The sequence below is a fragment of the Epinephelus fuscoguttatus genome, linkage group LG20 (genome assembly GCF_011397635.1).
Source record: "Epinephelus fuscoguttatus linkage group LG20, E.fuscoguttatus.final_Chr_v1".
NCBI classification, from domain to species: Eukaryota; Metazoa; Chordata; class Actinopteri; order Perciformes; family Serranidae; genus Epinephelus; species Epinephelus fuscoguttatus.
Window position 1 is genome coordinate 14,137,413 of NC_064771.1, and position 25,156 is coordinate 14,162,568.

The following is a 25,156-nucleotide window of genomic DNA, read 5'->3' on the forward strand; positions in this document are numbered from 1 at the left end:
GTACATTTTCACTGGTAACACTTTTTGAAAGTATTTTTACATTCAGGTCGGCTACTTTCACTTAAATAAAGTATCTTCTTCCACCAGTGACACCACAGAGATAAGAGATTATCTTCTTCAAGACGGGTGGTCATCGCTCTGGAGGCTTGTAGTGGCCCAACACCTTATTTTATGTGGTTCTTTAATGTGTCATCCATCTGTATTTAACTGTGTGCCTTTATATTCAAATCCATGAATATTTATGTATTGCAGACCTTTGATGAGCTGAAGGTATATTGTTTGATTGCTGTTTCATCACTGTATGCATTTCATCATACCTCTTTAATAAAACAGTAAAGGTTTTATGCAGTTTCGATGTGTGACTGCAAAGGATTGACAGGTTTGCAGGTTTCAGAAAGCTTTTCATTCTAATTTACTGCTTTGTTTCAGTTGATCTCAGGTCACCAGTTTATGATTCTAATCTAGCCTTATTGTAAAGTGCAGTGCCCTGTCCTTGTACCATCTTCTAAGTAATAAAGCTATCAAAGCATGGTTTTCCATTGAGGACTCTGACCCCAAACAATGAGCACAAAAAAACTGTTAATAGATAACAGAAAGTGTGATCATTTGTATGAAATCGTAGGTATGGAATTTATTATGAAATGTCTCTCAACTTTTTTCCAGCAGTAATCGAGCATGTAAGGTCCAATTAAGGAGTAGCTATCAGATCCCTATCACATCATCAAACACTTTATTGAATCTTGAAATACAAACATGTCATGAGTCGGTGCCAACAATAACAGCCAGGTCAAGGACAAATACCTTTGCACACATTTTGCTGACAAATTTAAATATTACAGTCTGATTCTTGAGTAATGCATGAACGAACAAATGGAAACGCTGTCCTCGAGTCAGTCTTGAAGTCCTCTCTGTCTTCCTCTTTAATAAATTACACTTTCACTTCAACACAACACGGGTCTTCTGGTCACCGAACAGCAACCTGCAAAAGAATGATACTTCAATTATGGTCATTCACAACAGCAGGGAATGTGACATAATATGTTAAAAATGTGGATGATTAATGGACAGGTCTATCAGGCACAGGCCCGGGGACCCAAGTGATCGGTCCTGCCCCTTGTACCCCTCCAAAAATTGTAAAATTTCACTGGAAAAAGACACTAAACAACTGCAAGATGCAAAATAACTATAAAAAGATGCAAAAAAAACTATAAAGAGACACAAAATGCCACAAAACAATAACAAAAAAGATGCAAAACAACTACAAAGAGACTCAAAATGTCCACAACTGTTTAAGTCATTTTATGTCTGGGGGTCTTTTGCATGTCAATACTCAGGGGACGACAGTCTCATATTCCCATTAGTGTTTAAGAAGCATATTCAATAGCTAGTAACTGCTTGACCAAACTTAAACCAACAAGTAGGGTGGAGGTCAGACTGTAATAAAGCTCATTGGGTAGAGCTACAGGAGCACACTTTCTTGGCTCTGTGTAAAGTCCAGTGGAAAAAGGAGGTGGAAGGTCACGACTGTAATAAACTTCTTACGAAGAATTATCTATTCAGCAACAGAACTGTCCAGTTTAATCCAGCCCCTCATCTTTACTTCACCTACATAAGATACACCGCTGACCTTTGAGCATCATGTGTGGCGTATCATCCAATCAGCTAACCAACTTCACCACAGTACCTTTCAGCCATGCATGTTGCTCCTGCCAAACATTAAGTCTGTTCTCCTCTCTGCTGCTGTCAGCTGTCATTTAAGGTGGAATCGTCGCACCCTCCTCCACCCCTTTACCTACAGTCACCTTATCCAGAGCCCAGGACAAGCTCAGCAAAAACCCGCTCCTCTTCACATCCAGATCCTCAGCTCCCTCTTCATCTCATCTCATTACCATCTAAACTCCGTAGCGGGGCTGCCCTAATCTGCTACATCTTTACCTTCCTCCTTAAAAATACGACGTCACAATGGGCTCTAATCGCCAAAGACTTTTCACATTTCTCATACTCGTGTGCACATGTAAATTAATGTTCTCTTCTCCCAAAACGAGCCGCCTGATTGAAATAAGGTCTGTGGTTTAACTCAACCAATTCGGTTATTTCTGCTTCTGCTGAATATATCATTTACCTGAGCTGCAACCTGACACCACCAGGTTGGGAAAGTACCACAAATTACAAAAAGTACACTGGAAATATGGTTTCATTTCAAGAGCAAGAAGGTGCCTTGTGGAATTTTCTTCTCAGCAAAAGTGACCATGTAATATTTTTGACTACTCACTGAGGTCTAACAAACAAATTGAGTGCATTTCTCTCCTCATAAAACAGTTTGCAAAAGACTTATTAACTTCTTGACAGCAGTCTTCATCTTCACTGCCTTTTCGGCACATTGACACATTTGCTGTAAATTACTGCCACCTACTGTCGATCAGTGGAATGGCATGAAACCACTGGAAGGATGTGAATCATTCATTCATTCATTCATCTTCTAACCGCTTCATCCTCTTGAGGGTCACGGGGGGGCTGGAGCCTATCCCAGCTACATCGGGCGAGAGGCAGGGTACACCCTGGACAGGAGACAGACAACCATTCACGCTCACATTCACACCTACGGACAATTTAGAGTCTCCAATTAACCTAGTCCCCAATCTGCATGTCTTTGGACTGTGGGAGGAAGCCGGAGTGCCCGGAGAGAACCCACGCTGACACGGGGAGAACATGCAAACTCCGCACAAAAGGGCTCCCATGCCCGGGATCGAACCGGCAACCCTCTTGCTGTGAGGCGAGAGTGCTAACCACCACATTACCGTGCCGGGATGTGAATCAAGCCATCCACAAAACAGGGAAAACATTGCTCCACAGTGCCTCTAGTGGTCAAACACTCAACAGGCTACCTTAAAGTTTCAACAACAGTTCCCTTGAAGTTTTATTACATTAAAAAATTAAGAAAAAAAAACAATTAATAGTGACAGTACCACTACCACTGTGTACTCTTCTATACATACCTGGTGAAACTGACAGTGAGCAGCGCGCCACAAATGGGTCCAACCCAGTAGATCCAGTGATGGTTCCAGTGGTTGGCGACCGCTGCAGGGCCGAAGGCTCGGGCAGGGTTCATACAGGCCCCAGACACCGTCCCTCTGAAACAACAACCAGCACAAGCCCACACTGTAAAACAGCAGTATGCTTTTCATTTTGGAAGCAGCTGATACCTTTTCAGCGACAGAGACACTGAAAATCGAAGTCATGCAGTAGAGATTTTTTAATGTGGTTTTAATGCACCATAAAATTTCAAATTCTGCCCACAATTTTTTTTCAAATGAGGAATATCAAAATCATCCCTGGACAGTAAATATATATAGATTAAACATTAAACTGATCAGCCTGACAAAGTTAATAACTCAAAACAATAATGAACCTTGACCTCCATATGATAACTGACAACAATAAACAATAATAATAATAAAAGTGTGGCGTAGGCTTGTGGCCAGGGTTGTTGCTATCACTGAGGGCATTGTGCTCATGTCATCTGTATCTTGATTTCTATCTAGATCATTTTCATGCTGAGTCTGATATATTTCAATTTGCCGACTTTTGGGCTAATTAAAGTAGAAGGCATCAATGAGGTAATGGTGATGCTGTGGATGACTTATCTTCTGAGACTCTTACCCAGCAAATATGTTGGCTGTGACGGTGAGGCCGATGCAGAAACCAGCCCACGGTGAGCGGGTTTGGCTGTTGACGGCCCCCATGCACACCACCGTGGTGAGGAACAGGGTCATCGTCATCTCTGCCAGAGTGGTTTTAGCCAGATCGTTGTTGGCGAGTTCAAAGGCTCCTCCGAGGGAAGCAGCATACACAGCGGAGGGGTAGATTGCCTGAATGTAGCACAAACTGAACATATATCATCCAGTGCATGATACATTCGACTGGAGTGAATAGATATTATGTATTTTCACTATTTATTTTTTGCCACACAAAGCATGCTAAGAAATCAAGAATAGGTGTTACTTGGATTAAAAGTCAGTAAAGATTCCAGTCATTTGTTTTTTTAGTCACAATTTCAATAAAGGTTCATAATTATGATACAAATCTAAAAATTGCTGAGTCAAAATTGTGAGAGAAGTAGTCAAAAACTGGACTGAAAAGTGAAATTTATCAACGCTCTCTTCAAAGCCAGACTCCATTGACAGAAACAGTCATTTTACCTGGCTGAACATGGGAGCTGCTGATCAGCAACTGCCTCGATCTGTAGCTGGCTTGTGTCACTAAGCGTTTAAAACATCAAAGTCATGCAGTAACATAGACAAACTAATAAATCGAGGTAGCAATAGATTAGCAGCTCCTGTGTTCAACGAGGTAAAATGACGAGAGCAGGGATAAATTTCACTTTTACTTCCGTTCCCCGTCAGAGAGGGCCGTCTGGAAAGAACTGAGCATACGACTGGATAGGAGGAGGGTGGAGTTGTGTGAGAATTTGTAAACGGATATTTTGAAATAATTTTTCTGTTGTAAAAATCGGCCCCCTTTAATCCAATTCATCAAAAAAAAAAATAAATCTGTTTTTCAAATTTTAAGTCACAGTCACAGTAGGTGAGTAATTGATATACAAAGGATTATTTTGTGGGTGAAATATTTCTTCAAGTCAAAATCTTGAAATACTAAGGCAAGATTTTAAGATGTTATTACGAATTTTTCACTTAATATGCCAACATTAAGAGATAATAAGTCAACACTGCAACTCACTATTTAAAAAATATGGAATAGTAAGTCAAAATAATATCTTAACTTAGTATCTCATGATTTTTGCTTTAAAAGTCAAATAATCTTGACTATGAACGTTAACTTTTCTACATTGTATTATTATATTTTTTCTTATCTTTTTTTTAATGGGAAAGATGGATAACAACAACTGTCATTCCCTTTTTTTGTAAACAGAACAGGAACAATAAAAATTGTCTCTGCACTGAAAAGGAAAAAATAAATAAATAAATTATGGAAGTATTATGAAGTATTTTTCCAGACAAAACAGTACAATGAAGTGTGTACATAATCCGGCTGTAAGTAACCCCAAAGTAAGCTTGGTTAAAGAGAAAGAAGGAAAGGTAGATCGATAAAATAATCCAAAAAAAAAAAAAAAAAAAGTAACTAATAAATTCAAAACAAATTAATCATTGAAATATATTTATAAAAATAAATCACATTAAAAAACATTAAAATTAATAAAAAAATAAAATAAGGGACAAGGACGGGATTATTGAGGGATTAAAAGAGTTTATAAAAGAATTCCGTTTCCGAGGAGTTCACTAATCAGAAAAGCCTTTCACTGTTAAACGTATTTTTTCAAATTTAAGAAAGGACATTACATCCTTAAGCCACAGCGATATAGATGGTAATTTGGGAGATTGCCACAGGAGTAAAATGCCACATCTCTCCAAAAGAGAAGTAAGGGCTAATACTTCTGACTGTGAGGAGTTAATTTGGAGTTGTTCAGATGATACACTAAATATAGCAATAAAAGGATCCATTTTTATCTGGACTCCTAAAACCTTTCTTAAAACCATAAAAAAAGTCAGTCCAGAATTTATGTAGTCCGGGCAGGAAAAGAATATACGATTACACAATTACATGATGAGCCGTGGCATCTGTCACATTGGTCCACAATATTAGGATATATTTCAGATAGTCGAGATCTGCTGAAATGGACTCTGTGTAAAACCTTGAATTGTAGAAGCTGCAGCCTGGCACAAGGAGTAGTTGAGCGTACATTATGGACAAGTTTGGCCCACCATAGTTTTTTCTCACCTTGGTCAAACCAGCACCGAGCATCCCTCCTAACATCTGAGCCATGACATAAGGCACCAGCAGGGGAAGCTCCATCCCTCCGCACAGGTAGACGCTCAGAGACACCGCAGGGTTAAAGTGCCCCCCACTGCAATAAACATAATGAACTTTAGTCCCACATGGTGTTATAAACAGATAATAATGACACCTATCCATCAGATATGAGATAAACACAACTTGCAGGTGATTCTTTGTATGTTTACTTATTTTGTTAGACTAAAAATCATAAGAAACTATTTGAAGAGTAATATTGTCTGCTTCTGTCTAAATCACAGTAAACACATTCACATTAAATTAGTCAATTTATGTTTGTTCTACACATGCTGTTTGGAGGAGATTAAGACCTTCCTAATATTATAAAAACAAAAAAACATTAGTCTGCTCCAAAAACACACTATCAAGAATTCAACAGTCTTTACCTAATTTGCCCCAACACCATGATCAGCACTCCCAGAGCCAGTCCATGTGCCACAGCAGGCTGGATGACACCACTTGCATCCACATTCCCAATAACTGACGCACAGCCCACGAACACAAACAGACTCGTCCCAAACAGCTCAGCCAGGCAGGGCTGCGCATACTTCTCAAAGAAGCGCCTCTTCTTATTTGTGTCGCCTCCGACAGCTGCCAGCTCTCCCGTCTCAGTTATGGTGAACACCTCTGTCTTGGTTTCTGTCCCGGTTTCTGTCCCTGACATATTGACTTGGGAAAAATATAAACAGCCTGTCTACCCTGTGCCACTTGTACCACTGGTGGACCACAGCCTGCACTGGGTGGTCTGGTGAATGTACACTTATGTATAAGAGACTGTCTTAGGATGATCCATAAAGGACATACGCACATCCTTTTTTTCCACTCTAATGCTCCACCTTCCTGTGATTGTTTATACTCCCAAGACTGTTGGCAATCAGAAGATGCTCATAAAATTATTAACACTGTGTTGTTGAGAGATAAGGATGAGGGGTGTCAGCACAACACGTGCTTTGTTTAGTGATACCACATCTTTTAGTTCTCTATCAGGTGCATCATTTTAAACAACTGATGAAGGTGTAAACTTTAGTTTTTTGCGTTAAATCTTCAATAACTGATTTTTTGGCCACTTTGGGAGCAGCACAAACAAACAGTGAACGTAACACTTACATTTACTTTTAAGTTGATATGACAAACACATTAGCAGCAGAAGAAGAAGCAATCAGAGATTTTACTTAAAGGGATACTTGGATCATTTTCAACCAGCTTTGTATCATAACAATGTGGGTAGTATGTGTAAATTAATGAACTGTGGTAAATGTCCCTCTATCTAACTACTGCCTAGATCTCCTTGCTCCCCTCCAGTGTTGCCAACTCTTTTCCCATGAAAGTAGCTAACAATAGCTTGAAAAGTTACTAAAAAGTCACCAGATGGCGTCATGTGCTCATCTGCATATTAGCAGAGCATTAGCATCTGCATATTAAAGGCATTAAAACTTCACTTAATTAGATACAATAGAAAATTCTTGAACAAAACATTTGAATGGCACGAGAGCTATAGCGGTTATGCTGTAGTGCACTTTCTCAAGCTTTTAAGTCCAGAGAGCGAGAGCGCCAATGTAACCATAGAAACTCATTACAACGGCAAGCACCGCCTCTTCATCTGTTCCGTGGATGTTTTAAGAGAATTGGATGCGGCATTGAACGCGGGGCCTTGTTCATTCCTATGAAAGTTGCGCAGTGTCACATGAAGCCAAAATGGATCAACTGCAGCGCATAAAAATTACCTGGATGATACAGGGATTATTAGCACTACTTCTGCTCTGCGCAGCCCATAGAGCGGGTGCACTGGAGACTTACAGTAGCCAAGTGTAGTCGAAAATCTAACTTCCGACAATCAAACCACTAACTTCTGGTTTAGTGCTCTACTTAAGTTTAAAGGGATGAAATAATTTAATCTTTGATCCCAAGATAGCGCCTATTCATTCCAATGGAGCTGCTTGTCTGGCGCATACTCCAAAAAAGTTTTCTAGTTTAAATCTAGTTTAAATCGCTTTTCTCAGCTTGAGGATTTTTTACAAATATAAAACCACTATGGCTAATAGTCATAATTGACCCTGTTTACAGTTTGAGGTGTCCTGTCAACAGTTTTACAGCTATCTTTTTTATAATAGTGGTCTATGGAGAAAAGCTTTTTGGGCTGCAGGGGATTTTTTTTATTTCTGCAATACCGCAAGTGGCCACTGGGAAAAAATGGCTGCAAGGCTGGGCTGCTTTCCTGGGGGCCTGAATATTAAGGCCCGTTTCCACCGTAGGAACTTCGGGATAATTTTATGAGGCCGGGGCCGTTGGTGCGTGTCTCCACCGCAGGAACCACCCCCGAAGGACAGAGTTCTGGATTACTTGGTGCTGATTGGATATACTCAAGGCGGGATGTGACGTTTTGTAATTAATAACATGGTTATCGTAGATTAGCTGGACTAACTGTTAGCTGTTAGTGGTGTCTGTAATGACTCAATAAACGGTCCATGAAAAAATAGCAGATATCTTAGTTACAACATGATTGAGCTAGCAAAGCAGATTTGTGTTGCTATGTGTGGTATTTATTCAGGTTTGGGAAATCACGATGTCTAGAAAGCATCAGCTGACAGGGACAGCTAACAGCGGCAGCAAAGCTAACATCAGGACGTCATCTGTTAAAAGCCTCCTGTTGTCGGATATGACATGAAACTACTCCAGTTAGCTCAATCATGTTGTAACTAAGACATCCGCTGGTAAAAAAAAATATTTTTTTCATGGACCGTGACCAGAGTTATTACAGACACCGCTAACGGCTAACGCCGTCCCTACGCCCCTACATCGCCCCGGTCAAAATGGTCGCGCAACGATTACGTCACATACAGAGCCCGGTAACTTTACAGGAACCTTCCTCCTACTCCGCTCTCTCAGTGGAGACACGGCGGTTGAGAGGGCCGAGCGAGAGGACGTTCCTGTAGTAGTTCCTGCCCCCCAAATAGTACCAGGAACTTCTTCAGTGGAAACGGGCCTTTAGCTTCAAAAGCCACCTCATGGGGGCCTGGTCTGCCTCACACCTACTGCATGGTGCAAGAGAAGAGAGGGGGAGAGACCCTGTACTGAAAAGCAGTTGACTGCAATCACTCTAAACAGCATGCATGAGAATGAATTACAGTATAATTCTTAATTCTCAGTGACAGCTTTGTCGCTAGTTGCCTTTTAAAAAACAGTTGCTAAGAGGGCCTGAAAAGTTGCTGAATTTATCCACTTTTTTTGAAACCGCAATTTTTTTAAGTCACTCAAATGCTTCAAAATTCATGTGTTGGGTATTTATTTACTGATGTATTTTATGTTGTAGAATAAAACTCTCTTAAGCTTGTGTAAACCACAGACCTTATTTCAGGCCTCTAACCAAAAACCCATTCAAAAGGACTGTCACATTACGTTGTGGTCACATCTAAAGTTAGCTTATATTAGCAAAAAGCTAGCTAGCTAGGTTAGCTAACATATAGCTACATAAAGAGGTGTTAGCCACATCTCAGATCATCATTATCAAATATATTTCTATGAATATGAGGCCAAGGTAGCAGGAATCCAATTTCACTATACATGAAGACATGATTAATCTTATAAATAACAAGATGTAACCCTTACCATTACCCTTTCCCTAACCTTAACTGCCTCTCTTTTAGCCTAACACTTCATAGCTAGCTAAATGCTAACTGTATGGAGGGCGAGGCACATAACTAGTGGGCGCCCGGTTGGCTCGAGCCATGACCACAGGCACAAAGAGTCAAAGTGAATCAAGAGACGGACCCGCCCCCCTTTCTATGTCAAACTCACACCAAACAGCAAACTGGGCAGTGCTGATCAAATATAAACCAAGATTATGATACTGTGTTGTCTATTTCCGATCTAAAATGTATTCAGAAACATATTTTAGTGCCTTTTTAGCTGTAATAGCACAATTTCGTGAACAGGAAGTGGGCGCCATACTGTTTCCTGTATGGTGACATGGAGGCTGAAAAAACTGAGATTAAAGATAAAACTAAGCAGCGCTAATCAAATATAAACTAAGATTTAGTTGTTGTGTTTTCAGAAACATGTTTTAGCTTACCCTTTAAGTGTAACACGAGACTGTCTGTTGCCAGCCGGCCGCCATTGTGTCAACTGGCAAGTTCGCGTTTTGTCACATACCAGCTAGAGCGTTTATTGGTCCGGCCTTGTTGTGCATTCTGGTAGTTGTAGTAGTTTTTCGACCTTTTGAGCAAACCCAAACGGTACAACCATTTTCCTCTGTTTTGTGCTGTAAAGTAGCAAAAGCATTTGCATCTTTCCACTGCATAGACAACCTAGTTTATGAAAAGACAATTTTTCTAGTGGGAAAATACTTCTTCAAGTAAAAGTAGCAATACTGCAGTGTAGCAATACTTTCTTACAATTAAAAGTCATACATTTGAAGTAATTATTATGCGGGATGTCCCATTTCAGAATCATATATATTACTAGATTATAATTAGTGGTGCATTAATATTTAAATCATTTTCAGCTGGTGAAGGTGGAGTTAATTTTAATTACTTTTTATAGCTTAACCTTTTATATCAGAATTTATTGATTGATTTATATTTTGTATTAATTATCTAAATCTACAAAGTAACTAGGAACTAAAGCTGTCAAAGTACAGAAATACAGCAATGACTCGTTCAAAAAGACCCAGTTTTGTTGTTTGTTAGTTTTGAACAGTAGTTTGCAGCTTGGCAGCTATCTCACCTGGGTAACACACTATCCACCATGCCCTCCACCTTCTGATTACAAATTCAGCTCATACATTACATCACTGGAATTACTTGTTCAGTGGCCTCCTTGCAAATGCTGAGTCCAATAGTCACTCTGCTTTCAGGTCCATTCGGTATCCTCTTCTTCTGGACGGAAACATCTAACTCTTTTGCTGCTAAATGCTCCATTATTCACCAGCTAGTCACTAACTTTTCCAGTGAGCCAGTTGTTTGTGATATTAACACAAAGAAAAGCTGCTGCTGCTGCTGCTGCTGGAACAACGCTGCAAAGAAGCTACATATTCTAAAACGTGGATACTAAAGACACATATCCTGAGTTGGGCAGCACAAAAGATCTACAATTACAGTTTCAAAATGGGCTCCCAAGATTAGTCACAAATTCAGTATGTGATCAAGTGTCACCCCTTCTGATTCTGAGTTATGATGGTGTATAATGGTCAGATGTGATTTTGCAGAACATTATGATGTCACAGAGAAGTTGACCTTTTGGATATAAAATGTCATCACTTCATCATATTGTCCTATTAGACATTTGTGTGAAATGTTGTCGTAATTAGTGTATGAATTCTTGAGTTATGGCCAAAAACATATTTTGTGAGGTCACAGTGATCTTGACCTTCAACCCCCAAAGTCCTATCAGTTCATTGTTGAGGCCAAGTGGACGTTTGTGCTAAATTTGAAGAAATTCCCTTAACGTGTTCTTGAAATATCGCAGGCGCGGAAGCATTATAAAACTGCAGTCAGATAATTCACTGTGGGAACCCTTTCACATACAAGTAATCATGATCTGTTTAGTAAGTATAAAAATATTGATTCAAGCCGTTTTTAATCCTGACAGTAGCTGAATATACATATTTCTCTGTGAATGAATGTCCCTAAAAACACAACCCAGTTTATACTGTACACACAGTCTACATAAACACACAAACATTCATACAGTTTATATTAGTGATATCAGCTTGTCCCTCCCACTGCAGATAGCTGATAATGTGATATGAACTCCCTGACAAAGTCCATAAATGAAGCGTTCACAGTCTTACACAAAGAGAATTTTTTTTATTTACCAGCACTTTCACATTCTTCATCAAATATAATCTGTCACAAACTAATCTGTGTGTCCTCTTTGCTGTTTCAAACTAGACTCAAGAATAGAAAATGTTTTACAGACAAATATAAATGAACTGATGATTGTGATGTAATGCATTTCTTGCAGTTTGACACTAGTTATATCGCATGCGTTGGTGTGTGTTTTGTAAGAAAATGGGTGTGAAAGTACAACTGATTAATAAATAAAATCAAAGTGGCACATAAAAAGCAGAAAAGAACAAACATTAAAATCCAACACAGGTGAGCAGATTTTGAAATCATATTTGTGTTTAAGTGACTGTGAAGTCACAGACAAAATTTGTCTGAAAGCATCTTGATCTTTTTTACAGTCTGTAACTCTGTGCCAGTGTAGAGACAAACCTTGTCACAATTCTCAGCCTCACATCTTGGAGACCTGCGGGGTCACAAAGGATGCTCGTCAAATCACATTCTGCTGATGCCAGGAGTTTTTGCCCCGGAACAGCTCCCAGACGAGAGCTTGATGGAGAATATGGGGTTTCCTCTTTCCCAACTTCTCCTTTTCCCGCTCCTTCTCCTGCTGTTGATTTTGGCGTACACACGTGTTAAATCATGTCCAACGGCTGAGCGGTTTCACACTCAAAATGCCAACTGCGACAGACCTGAGGAAACAGAACATGACCTGTTCTTGTAAATTATTACACCAGAGGTTGAAACTGGGAGGATGGCTGGAAATATGAGCAATTTAGAACATATTAGTAACACAAAGTAAATAAACTAAAGGACAGCATGGCGCCAAAGTGGTCACAGATGACCCTGGAACTGAGTAGTCATAGTTTCATATTTCCTACTACATCTTACAAAACTGTGTGTTACCTAGGTTGAGCTTGTCCTTGGTAGCCCAGCAGATGCTGTAGTGTTGAAGAAGTTGTTGCAGCAGCTCCCTCTCATCCAGAAACTCCAGACGCTCGATTCTGCAAGACATAAAAGAAATATTTGATCATCTGTTCGGGAACGTGATCTTTCAAATAAGACTATGCACACACAGAGGGTAAATGGCTTCAAAAGCAACAAGCCCGCACACACACTTGTTTGTTGATGCACATATAACTCTATTACTCAAACATTCCGAAATCAGAGTTAAGGGGTATTTGAGCAACAACTCCCAGGAATTTTGGGGGACTAGCAAGAGACAGACTGAAATAGAATAGTCAAACTTGATGCTACAGAGGCTGAGATATTCTGACTTTTAATTCCTATAGGTCAAGCTCTGGATACTACACTTCCAACAATGCAACTCAGCAACATCTTTGGTTGGACCCTCTGCCTGGTAGCGACTGAATAACGTCAGTATTACAGAGAACCAATTTCCGTTAAATAAATTGGCGCCAAATTTCAATATCTGAGAGCGTATTTGGGTGAAAATGCTGGGCTCAGACAGGAGGCGGGAGCGCCACAGAACGCCGCAATGTGTCAACTGTCACGCGAGCAGCAGCCTGGCTGGATCGCATTACTCTGTGATTCTGCCCCTTTGCTCTTTTCTTATCACAAGTAGAGATAATCTTTATCATGTCTGATTGTCTGTCTGCTTGTCTCTCTTGCTCTGTTTAGACACATCTTAAAAATATGTTGAGTAAGTTCGTAATAAAAAAGAACACAGTCACAAACAGAGACACTCAGCTGTTTCTAATACATATAGTGAGGGGGCAGATTTTGAAATTTTATCATATAATTAATATCTTATAGAATATATCTTGTACATAAGTGAACGTTAACTGGCGATCTGTGGGTCACATACAGCTTAACTAATTTTGTAAATCTATCTGACATCTTGTCTTTGAAGATTCTCAGTCATCCAGGTCATGGTAATCATAGAAGTGCTATATCGTAGGCAACTGGACTTGCTTGCGTTTCTTGAAGACGTTTCACCTCTCATCCAATAAGCTTCTTCAGTTCTAATGGACTGGTGTGAGGTCACAGGCTTTAAACCCTGAGTGGGTGTGAACCCTTACAGTCGTTTAGGTCACAAGTGAGTCACTGACCCACCTGGCCATCTTGTGCGTTGTTAGGGTTAGATGGATCCAGGTGAGAATGGGTGTTAAGTCATCTGGGGAGGGATCCCAAGACTGCAATGTATGTGAGTGGTAAGTGGTGTCATAGGCCACCTCCTCTGTTTAATGATTCCAGTTTGACGTAGATGGCCGTGGACATTGCTGTCCTTGAAAGAGAGTCCCTTCTGCTTTAGATGTAAGCGGACAGCTGAGTCTTGACCTGAGGGGCTGGCTCTCCTGTGCTGTGCCATGCACTTGTGGAGTGGTTGTTTAGTTTCACCAATGTACAAATCGTACATTCCTGGCTGCACTGAACTGCATACACTACATTACTCTGCTTATGTCTGGGTGTTTTGTCCTTAGGGTGGACAAGTTTCTGCCTCAGTGTGTTACTGGGTTTAAAGTGCACAGGGATGTGCTGTTTGTTGAAGATCCTCCTGAGTTTCTCAGATATATCTAACACCACATCCCTCAGATGACTCACATGTGACCTCAGTGACTTTGTAGGGTTCACACCCACACAGGGTTTAAAGACTGTGACTCTGCACTATTCAGTTAGAACTGAAGAAGCCTCTTGGATGAGAGGCGAAACGTCTTCAAGAAACTCAAGCAAGTCCAGTTGCCTACAACATAGTACTCATGATTATCTGTCAGCTCATTGTCAGCTTACTATCAATACACAGCTGGCGTGGAAGATTCAGGTAAGATTACTAGAAAATATCATGCGTTAATTATTAATAACTTACAGAAACATTACGTGCAATCGCACACGTTCGCTCCTCCTCTCTTTGTCACTCTCTACCTCTCACTCATAACAAACACACATGCACAGCGGCAGTCAGTCCCTGTCTCTGTCCTTGAATCTTCATGCAAGAATGGGGACAAACGCCTATCTCTCTTTTACATTTTGTTCGTTCTTTAAACATGCTTCTACCTAACACAGTGGTTCTCAAACTTCTTGTGCCCAAATTGTCAAGGCACATCTGTATTTATATCTGTGCACAACAGCTCCAACACGTGTTATCACTCTTATCGTGATAAAAGACAATAAAGTTAAATTAAATGACACTACATTTTTTTAAGCTAGAGTTTACCTCTTTGTTGGGAAATGGCTGTGCACAATATACTGATACAGTCAATTAAAAATTCATTCATAACTTTTTGTACAGGCCCAGTTGAATATTGCAATAATAATATGTGGTTATCACAAAATCCCACAGCACCTCTGGGCTGGCATCTGACCTAACACTTTATTTTATACACTTTTAATTTATCAATAAAATGATGCTATTATATATTAAAAAATATTAATAAACTTACTAAACAATGGTAGGCTTATAACCCCCTTATGACCCCTGCTGTATATTGTTTCTAACAGATTATGAGTGTGTTTTCTTGCCAGATTCACTCACAGCCGCAGAGCAAATAGACCAGATGCCAAATATAGCACTGCAGACCCAATTGATTAATATGTGGGCCACACTTCTGCCTCCTGTGTGAACCCAGTGTGACGAGAGAGAAAGTGACAGAGCGAGACTATGTCACCCTGTAGCTTGTTCAAAAACTACATTTTTGTTATAACAGAGGGAGTAAAGTACCAAAAAAAAAAAAAAGGTACGGTTTGGTACCAGAACCGAATTCCAGGCACTGGTGCTGGTATTGTTCTGAATATGAAAGGTACCCAACCCTGAACCCTGGTTACCCTATTATCCAATCAGATCACTGCGCTCCGAGAATGCAGGGTTACTTGTGGTTCCCAAAGTCTCCAAAAGTAGAACAGGCACCAGAGCCTTCAGCTATCAGGCTCCTCTTCCAGTTTCTGTCTGTCCCCACATTTAAAAGTAGACTTGAAACTTTCCTCTTTAATAAAGCTCATAGTCAGGGCTGGCTCAGGCTTGTTTTGGACCAGCCCCTAGTCAGGCTGATATAGGCTTAGTTTGCTAGGGGACACCTTATGATACACTGCATTCATTCTCTCCTCCTCCATCCTAGAAGAGGGATCCCTCCTCTGTTGCTCGTCCTGAGGTTTCTACCATTTTGGGCTTAATAAATAAAACTGAACTGAATTAAATGCTCACTTCTGTAATAATGTAAAAAAGGATTAGTAACGATGCATAAGACGAAAATGTGTGATGTGTATAATCTGACAAATACTGCAGTTTTTGTGCAACCACGTTTAATGGAGCAGTGCTAAGTAGTACTTCAGCAGATGCTGGGTGATGTTGAACCTGCATTACCTTCCCACATCCTCCTGGGGCAGCATACTGTAAACCGTCATCATGTCCAGAGCGTCAGCATGCTCCCAGCCTGTCTTAAGAAACCGTTCCTTCTGCGTACAGCACACATTAAAACACTTCACTCATCTCTGGAACAGGAGATCGTAAATCGTTCTTACATTTTGGCCACTGAGCTCATAATAATCCTCTTAAAGGCTACATTGATTTTGTCTTGGTTGTGAAATGATGAGTTTGAGGAGGTTACCTGAGAGTCCAGCGACTGGCAGGCCTCCACTCCTGCCAGGGTGCACTGGCGACGCTGCAGGTTCTCGATCATCACCTGGCCAAATCGATCACTCATGTTCACCTGGACACACAGTTGGTCATGTTGAGTGGATGAGGCCTTTACGTTTATTACATCTATTACAGCTTCTGTCTCTTCAAATATATTAACATAAACTAAAAATCGACATACTTGGCGTCACTTGGATAACAGACGCCAACAGTTGTGCTCTTCTGCTGTGCCTGAATGGAGTTATTTGCCTTATTTACCTGTTCGTAGTTGATGAACATGGCGGTGTGGAAGGTCTCTGCAGCCCAGTGAACTACATTGGAGGACTGGGAGGGCGTCATGTAGACCAGAACACACTCTGACAGGAGCAGTGTAGGTAATCTGGGAGTGAGAGCAGTAATCACAACAACATAACCACAAAGCACTCATAAAGCATGTACTTCTGCCAAGGCCAAACAAGCCTCTATATCAGTCATTTTCACTATTTTCAGCTAAGCCCAATGGGAAATAATGAAACTGTTTATAAATCTTTTAATAAGTGGATCAGGAGAAACATCAAAGCCACTCACTTTGCACCAAATTTCACTGAAATTTGTAACGTTTTTGAGATCATACCATTTAAACAAACACAACCTCCTCTTATCCTTTGTCCTATATAGTGTTGAGACTGCTCACTATATAAGATCCAACATATTCATGGAGGAATTTCACTTTCTCACTCTAACCTTTGGTGTGGGGAGGCAGAACACAGACAGGTAATGACCTTCACCCTTTAAGACTTGAATTCACACATTCACACCCGGCAACTTCCTGACAAAGGGAGCCTCACTCTTAGTCAAACTTGCCTGAATAAATAAAGGTAACAGAGTGTGAGTAACGAGCTGGGGCCATAGAAAACATCCTATCATACAAGAGAGGATGTCTGTGCCACAAAGCTACCATAAAATTGCCATGTGGCATGGTCCGCTGCTACTGATAAAATGATACTCGGCCCCACCTCCACCCAGCTCCTGGAGATTAAAGGGAGGGTTGGAAATGTTTGTAGATTTGCTCATTCTCAAAGAATTCAATTTATGTCAGTTACAGTAGATTGCAATGGTGACAAGTTTCACAATGGAACACACATCCTGTGTAAGAGGGCACACAGGTATGTTCTTCATTTTGTATGCCAGTCTTACAGCGACACACACGTTGTACTGGTGGTGTACGGCTTCACCTTCCCATTTCCACTCAAAAATCGATGAGAGGACAACTGGAACTATGTAAAAGTTATCCTCAGATGGTCTTAAATGTACGGTGTATTGCTGGTATAAAGTGGATGAACAGATATATCCAGAATGATGGCTTCGTATCTTTTTCCTCCGTTAATTTTTCGATCATCTCTCTGCGGTCATTTGAATATGATTTTGTATCTCCATTTTCTCAGACAAGTATGAGGTCATGACTTGATTCTCTTTTCTGGTCATTTCTAGAACAAACCACAAGTGGTTATCTAGCGTGCCCTGACGCTGCTTTATCTTGGTCAAAAACCTGGCTTGCTGTTCTCTCACTAAAGCTTGCACTGGGGGGAGTCCTGCCTCCAACAGACAGGATAGGTTAGGTGAAGCAGACCTCACCCCAAGTAGGGATTTTAAGGGCACTTTTAATCAAGCCTAACACCCATAAAAAATAGCTGAAGAGAAAGCAGCCTCGAAAATTTCAAGTCCATCGAGGGTTGAGTGTTTGACACTCCAAATATACATTCTGCGTAGGGTATCCTTTCCAATCAGGCTCTAGATAGACATTACATCTGCATTACAGCCATAAAGACAGACTAGAGTGACTGCTACCTAGCGATACTTGCCATGAAAAAAACACAGAGATAAGCTTCAATTTTTGATTTTCTAAAGACATGCTGGGAAAATTAATGACAATTGACAGAGAGCAGTGTGATGAACATATTCCACCAAATTCAAATATCGACCTCAGGTTAGTATACGCTTTCTTCCATATCTATGTCGCTTGCTGAGCGTGACTAGTCATGAGAGAGTCAGTCAAGATATGGAAAACATATCTTTACATACTCGGGATTCAGCTGGAACTTCTTCAGTTTTTCATCCAAGCTAGAGATGTTTCTGAGGTCCGCTCCAATAATACAGTAACGGTCTGAGTCAAGGCTGTGGGCATCTGAGAGAACAGGACACAAACACACACTGTGAGGAAGATGGAAAACACACTAAACAAATGCACAGAAAGATTTTCTGACAAGAGTAGTATTCATATCTAAACCACGTAGATATGTCATGTAATTTATTTTGTTATTACCTAGTAGTAAGGAGTCTGTTGAGTGGGTTTCGATGAGGGGTTTGGACAGAGGCGGTTTTGTCCTAGTCAAAGAAAAACACAACACACAAAAATACAAGTCATGACAAAACTGCTTGACAACAATAAACCTAAAGCTACACAACAATCAGGCATTTTACATGCTGCACTAGCTGTTTATAGTCCTCTGCCACAAAAACTTCCACTTCTTTCTTGTCTTGCCAGTGTGTATTTTGCTGTCCTCTGGAGGCGTGGAGTGCGCTGATGGGGGATAAAGGCTTGGCCTAAAGACGGCCAGATGCCAAGGCACACAGCTTTTAATGACTGGTCTTTGTTGCTGCTCCATTCTGTTTTGATTTCATGCTCATACGACCTTTTTATTTTAAGATCTTGGAATCTGGAATAAATCCATTTTGAGTTCAACTTTAATCACAGTTTTGGGGATTCCACATTTCCTCTTTTTTTTGCTGCTCAAAGCCAGACAGTATTAATCTACAAAAGTACTCTCCATCAGCCTCCACAAGAATGGACATGTATGTATGCACCGCAACTGATCCTTGAATTCGTTTGTACAACAGCTGTAAATGCAGCTCTGTCTCCCTCTACAGGTCTGGACCCCACATTGCAATACCAAAGCCAGACAAGGCAAACACTGATACTGCAATTCTATGTCCAACCTAAAGCTGAAATTCAAATTAGATTTTCCTCGTTAATATGCATGTTTATGCAGTAACATATTGCATAACATATAACCATCATAAACACATCCTTTGATCTGTAAGGGAAGCTTGTGGCTGATATGTTTCATGTATGAATGTTATGATAGCGATTTTTTAAAATTGCTGCATTGGCTCCCCGTGCGCTTCAGGATCGATTTTAAGGTTCTTTTATTAGTTTTTAAATGTCTTAACGGTCTTGGGCCTTCTTATTTATCTGACCTGCTTTTACCATATCAACCCTCGCGGACCCTGAGGTCCTCCGGCACCGGCCTTTTAACCATACCACAAGTTAGGACTAAAACACACGGGGAGGCAGCATTTAATTATTATGGCCCCCAATTGTGGAACAGCCTGCCGGAGAACCTCAGAGCTGCAGAGACTGTTGATGTTTTTAAAAAGAGGCTCAGGACTCATCTTTTTAATCAGGCTTTTAACTGATCTCTTTATTTATCTATTTTAAATTCCTCTTATAACCGATTTATCCATCTATTATCTATTTTTTATTTATTTTTTATATTCTTACCCTTCCTCTTTTTACGTTCTTATCTCATTTAACCTTTATCTTTTGTTATTTTAGTTAGCCTATAGGTTTTAGTTTTGATGCATTTTATGTCTCTGTTTTAGATCATTCTTACCTAGCTACTAACTCAATTTTATGAGCTAAATAGCTTTTTGTTGGGTGGGAGGGTTGGGTTTTCTCTTTTCTTTTTGTTTTCTGTTTGGATCTCTGTTGTTTTTAACCTCTGTGAGGCACTTTGTGTTACTGTTGTATGAAAAGTGCCATATAAATAAAGTTGATTTGATTTGATTTGATTTGATTAAACATAATGATAGCATGGTTGTCTTACTTGATATTGTGTATTTTCCTGGCCACAACTGTTGGAAAGTCAACTTCAAAGAACTTCCGTGGCATGAGGTTTTCATCCTATAACACACACACACACACACACACACACACACACACACACACACACACACAAACTAAAGATCTGTGCATTGAATAATACTTTGAAGATAGTTATATGTGTTTGATGCAGTTCAGTCCAATCTGACAGGCTCAAGAGTCCTGGCAGTGAGCTACAAACCTTAAGTCTCCAAAACGTAGTGTCCAGTCCAGCGCCCAGGTTGATTACTTGACAGTCGCACTCTGTTTTTCTTATAAATGCGTCAAGGAGATGGTTAACCCCTTGAACGCGGGCATAGTAACCTGTCAAATGAGATAAGGGGACAGTAAAATAAGCTAATAAACCACAAACACTTGGGCTAACACTATCACTATCACACATGAGATCATAAATATGCAGCCTTATCTTTGTAAACATTACGACTGGGTGAGTGGGAGAATTTACTGTTAACAACTCCTCACTAACCGCATTGTAAAGTGATGTGTTAATAGCTGTTTTTATGGACAGTCATCATCACTCTATACACTGCACACATTCTTTCAGCTATACAGTACGGCATTTATGAGGCGCTTACTGCAAACTATGTTCATTTTATGTATTGTGGATCCTGTGACTTGTTGCGCTTTCAATATTATAAGTTGTACCACATGACTCCCTTTTATCAAGCTTGAGTGTTACTTTTACATACAGAAAAATGCACGTAAAAGAAGATTGTGTATCACTTACCTCTATTGATTTCTGGTGCCTTCCGCTCCCCTACAGATCTTGCAAAATACTGGATATAGGGGTCCTTCCAGTAACCTTTACTGGTAGCAAACCTAGTTCAACAATTATAAATATGGTAAGGAGGTGACATATCCCAATGAGCCACAACATTAAAACCACTGACGGGTGAGGTGAGCTTGTTACAATGTAACCTTGAGTCCTGCCTTTCATGTAGATGCCAATTGACGAAGACCAAGTACACCCCTTCATGGCAATGACACTCCCCGATGGCAGTGGCCACCCCCTGCAGAGCAATACACCATGCCGCACAGCAAAAACTGCTTAGTAATGGCCTAAGGATTATAACGAAGACCTCAAGGCATCAACCTGGCCTCCAAATTCCCCAGATCCTAGTCTGATCAAGCATCCATGGGACATGCCAGCACCCCACCTCCCAACTCAAAGGACTCAAAGGATCTGTTGCCAACGTCCTGGTGCCAGACACAACAGGACACTCCAAGAGGTCCTGTGTTCATGCCTTGACAGGTCAGAGCCAAGTCCGATTCGATCTTGCTTCACTCTGATGTACCTGGACGTTCCATGGATACTCAATCGGACTGTAATCTGGGGAATTTGGAGGCCACATTGATGCCTTGAGTTCTTTGTCACATTCCTTTGGCCATTTCTGAGCAGTTTTTGTTGTGTGACAGGGAGCGCTGTTGCCACAGGGGGGTGCACTTGTTCTGCAACAGTGTTTGGGTGGATGGTGCATATCAAGCTGCATCCACATGAATGCCATAACCTGAGGTTTTCCAGCAGAATTTTGCATTGTAACAAGATGATCAATGTTATTCACTTCACCTGTCAGTGGTTTTAATGTTGTAGCTGATCTGTGAACATAAACAAAGCTCTAGTGGAACAACACTGTATCGATTGCACAAAGAATCAAGGCTCAGCTCTACAGATCTGTGCAGTTTTCTGCTCTAGTTTTGGTTTTGCTGGTCCATACTGTACAGTCTGATCCATACATGTCAAACAAACTGCCCCATAATAAACCATGGGGAGCTGCGTGTACACTATCTGCCCACTGCTAAAATGTAGACCTCCAAGGAGAACATGTGGCTACTGACTAGAGAGGACAACTAACAAACTAAGACAATATTTTTAGGACTACATTTACAGGGATACCCATGTTGCTCTGTGTATGATTAGTTAAGACAGATTTTATTGTCTCGAAGGAAATTTGTCTTGGATACATGCGGTACCTGCTGTTAATACAGAGAGCTGTCACTATTCATAATCCCTTACACTCAACACCTGCAGTACATGTACAGACTGCCATCAGCCAACAAACTGCACGCTGCCCATTGCACAACACAACTGTTTTACTTTGTCACCATAAAACATACTTACATGCACATACATAACTACACATACACACTGTATGGGTAAGCTACAGTTAGCTTCCTATTTAAGGCTTTAATTGACAAGAGGACAAGAGAGTTGTTAAAGCTGTTAAGCCTTCACTGGGGGACTCTAAAGTGTCTGCCCGAGGGGATAATCTTCTGGGCCTGTCTGATAATGGTTTCCTTAAAGATAGACTGGAGTGTGGCATGCTGCCTGATTCCCATGATTCTCATGGTTCTATGCATAAGCATGGTAATCTGGGCCTTCAGTTGTACACTGAGGTTACCACACCAGGCTGAGATGCCATACTGCAGGATGCTCTCAACTATGACATGGTAGAAAAGGAGCAACACCTTCTGGATGACTCCAAAGACCCTCTGCCTGCGAAGGAAGTGTTGGACCCCAGTGAACACCTTATCTACCTGAACACTTCATGTGAGTTTATGGACAGTGTGTATGCCCAGGTATTTTTATGATTCAACCTGGGCTATGTTTGGGTCATGGATAACCACTGGTGAATGGTCTCCAATAAGTATGATAGTATACTGATGTGTTAAAGTGACTTCTAATGATCCCAAAGTGCGACACTTTTGATGGTGTTTTCAATTTCAATAGTTTATAGCTAAATATCAAAACATCAGCAATTAGATTGGAGGAAATCTGGGGATTTGATTTATTAGGCATTACAACTGAGCTGTAGCTAACGTTGCTTGATTACCTGTAAAGTCAAAGTGGAAGGTTATTTGTTTAATGCAGCATGACCTTTGATATGCAAATACTCCTTCACCTACATCTCTGACTGAAGCCACACTAACATGATGTAATTAAAGCCACTGTAATGTTTAATAATTAACTTTGCTGCTGCATACCATACTGTTACCTTTTGCATGTGGTTGCATCGTCACAGGTCGCCCTCACTGCTTCATCTGCAGTATCCGAGTCTGTGAAGGGTTGCCGAGCTGCCATTAACGATCCTTTTCTTTATGTTGCCACCATTAAAGCTGTAAGCGTCGCATAACCTCGTCCACCTGCTGTACAGTGGCTAGTTACTACAAGCTAACGGACTAGCTTGACTTTGACAGGTGGGGTTATTTAACGGAACGAGGAAGATTAAGAATAATACTGAGAGCGTAGTCGGGTTGCTCGGGTACTCGTATATGTTAAACAAAATACAAGTTGGATGAAAACGTACAGTATTTAAGCAAGGAGTATTGTTTTGCTGGCTAATAACAAGTCGCAGATATAAATATATGAACACTTCCGGTATGAGCGGAAACACTTCCGGTTAGTATTCTTCAGATTAAAAGCATCGCTGAAAAAGTTCTCATTTTGCATACCAAAAAACCCACAAACATTAGACAGTCTCAGGAAATTATAATTTATAACCCTAATTCCAGTTATGTCTGCACTACGCATCGTCTTTTGGTAGATAGAAATAGGCTATTTTAGCCTTACACTGTTTGACTGTTTACCGGAAACTGTCAAATATAGTTGTCAAACCTGCCAAAGCACAGACAGATGGTTTGTTGAGTCTGTCACTTCTAGATATGTTTAAGATAATTTGGGTTCCTGCATGGATTTTACACTTAGACCATTATTTTTAAGCAATTATTTACCCCCCTGGTTGTCCCTGGTAGTCTGTAATTAAATTCAGAATTGGGAAAATGGATGTAGAGTGAGTCTGCTGAATAGTGAGAAATCAGCTAAACCACTAAAAGATGCATCTGGATAGGAAACATTAAAAAGGTGCAGAATAGTGACAGGACATCCATCAAGTCCCATGTGAACTATGGAATTCAAAGCAACCCTGCCACATTTCCTCGCAAATTGTGTGGGGAAATCCTGCCATTACAAAGCCAACCTCACTGAGGTCGCCTTGTGCCACTCAGATAATCGAGAATTCCTTTGTGACGTCTGTGGAGTGTGTATGAATCCCTCAGAGAACCTGATGCAGCATGTAGAGGAAAGTCACATGAAAGAGACAGACACTTGTCCTACTTGTAGAGGAAACTTCATTTAAAATCCATTTGAGGATCCACACGGGGGAGAAACTGTACAGCTGCAAGCAAAAAGCCATATAAATGTTATAAAGGGCTTCAGACATCAGACACACTATGGCTGTTCACAAAATGTTTGCCTCCAAAAATATCCACATTGCAATATTTAGATTCAGGTAACTGAGAAGCTGACAACCATCTGATATACAAAAGGATCTATAGCTTCGATTTTACTGAAGCATAATGCATTAGGCTTCTGACAGAAGTCTTTTTAATGCTGTCAGTTACTTGAGTTGCATGCCAGTAAGAGAGAGTATAGCCTTATTGACTCACAGTAAAAGGGATGTGGGTTCAGGCTAATACTTGTTTCCCTTAAGATGTATGTTTTCCCATTACGTTGTCTTTGAAATTATCTGATTTAAAGGAAGAAACTATTAACATCATTTCCGGTATTTTGTATCGCTGTATCAAGAAAGGATATCATGATTTTTGCACGTTTCCAAAGTGTAAAACTATTGTGTAATCTACACAATATAAACACACTGGAGATGGCAAAATATCTGTTTATCTTTAGCCTGGCATACCTTATGAATGTATGTAGAAGGATTAACAAATCAAAACAGCTAAATTCTTGGAGATAATCATTGTATAGTTTGTAGCTTGCACTGGGGCCTGTTAAATATATTGTAATATTAAATATGACTTTCCTGTCTTGTGGCCCATTATTACTGTATGCATTCTTTGAATAGGCCTACGTAATACTGCTTTTTAAAATATGAATGCATGACATATTTTTATGCATATTCATTTTTTTTCGTAGCAATAACCGAGTGTCTACAATCACTTAATGTTATGAGCTCATATTATTTTCAGTTGACTTTA

At 40.4% G+C, this 25,156-nt stretch overlaps 2 protein-coding genes across 3 annotated transcripts; both read right to left on the reverse strand.

The window, feature by feature from the left end:
- Positions 1 to 713: 713 nt before the first annotated feature.
- Positions 714 to 9,890, reverse strand: LOC125880261 (aquaporin-8-like). 2 transcript variants are annotated; one of them, XM_049562556.1, is made up of 6 exons: positions 9,475 to 9,890; positions 6,255 to 6,537; positions 5,797 to 5,923; positions 3,661 to 3,869; positions 2,997 to 3,131; positions 714 to 979 (listed from the first exon to the last, which is right to left on the reverse strand). In XM_049562556.1, exons 2-6 carry the CDS (start codon positions 6,530 to 6,532, stop codon positions 937 to 939), a joined length of 792 nt encoding a protein of 263 aa, XP_049418513.1. In that variant the 5' UTR covers positions 6,533 to 6,537; positions 9,475 to 9,890; the 3' UTR covers positions 714 to 936. The 2 variants fall into 2 exon arrangements, with proteins under 2 accessions (XP_049418513.1, XP_049418512.1); XM_049562555.1 differs by lacking the exon at positions 9,475 to 9,890 and having other exon boundaries at positions 6,255 to 7,695.
- Positions 9,891 to 11,652: 1,762 nt separating this feature from the next.
- Positions 11,653 to 23,542, reverse strand: lcmt1 (leucine carboxyl methyltransferase 1). The gene is made up of 11 exons (XM_049562564.1): positions 23,158 to 23,542; positions 20,892 to 20,983; positions 20,346 to 20,467; positions 20,109 to 20,185; positions 18,545 to 18,606; positions 18,304 to 18,406; positions 16,501 to 16,621; positions 16,214 to 16,315; positions 15,970 to 16,061; positions 12,558 to 12,655; positions 11,653 to 12,343 (listed from the first exon to the last, which is right to left on the reverse strand). Exons 1-11 carry the CDS (start codon positions 23,241 to 23,243, stop codon positions 12,321 to 12,323), a joined length of 978 nt encoding a protein of 325 aa, XP_049418521.1. The 5' UTR covers positions 23,244 to 23,542; the 3' UTR covers positions 11,653 to 12,320.
- Positions 23,543 to 25,156: the final 1,614 nt, after the last annotated feature.

Excerpts from the sequence above, each read along its gene's own strand:
- lcmt1 (XM_049562564.1), bottom strand. The coding sequence starts at position 23,243 with ATGGCAGCTCGGCAACCCTTCACAGACTCGGATACTGCAGATGAAGCA. Across the intron at positions 20,468-20,891 it reads GGCACCAGAAATCAATAGAG|GTTACTATGCCCGCGTTCAA; the intron begins GTAAGTGATACA and ends CTCATTTGACAG. Across the intron at positions 12,344-12,557 it reads CAAGGACAAGCTCAACCTAG|GTCTGTCGCAGTTGGCATTT; the intron begins GTAACACACAGT and ends CTGTTTCCTCAG.
- LOC125880261 (XM_049562556.1), bottom strand. The coding sequence starts at position 6,532 with ATGTCAGGGACAGAAACCGGGACAGAAACCAAGACAGAGGTGTTCACC. Across the intron at positions 5,924-6,254 it reads ATGGTGTTGGGGCAAATTAG|TGGGGGGCACTTTAACCCTG; the intron begins GTAAAGACTGTT and ends TGTTTATTGCAG. Across the intron at positions 980-2,996 it reads CTCACTGTCAGTTTCACCAG|GTTGCTGTTCGGTGACCAGA; the intron begins GTATGTATAGAA and ends ATTCTTTTGCAG.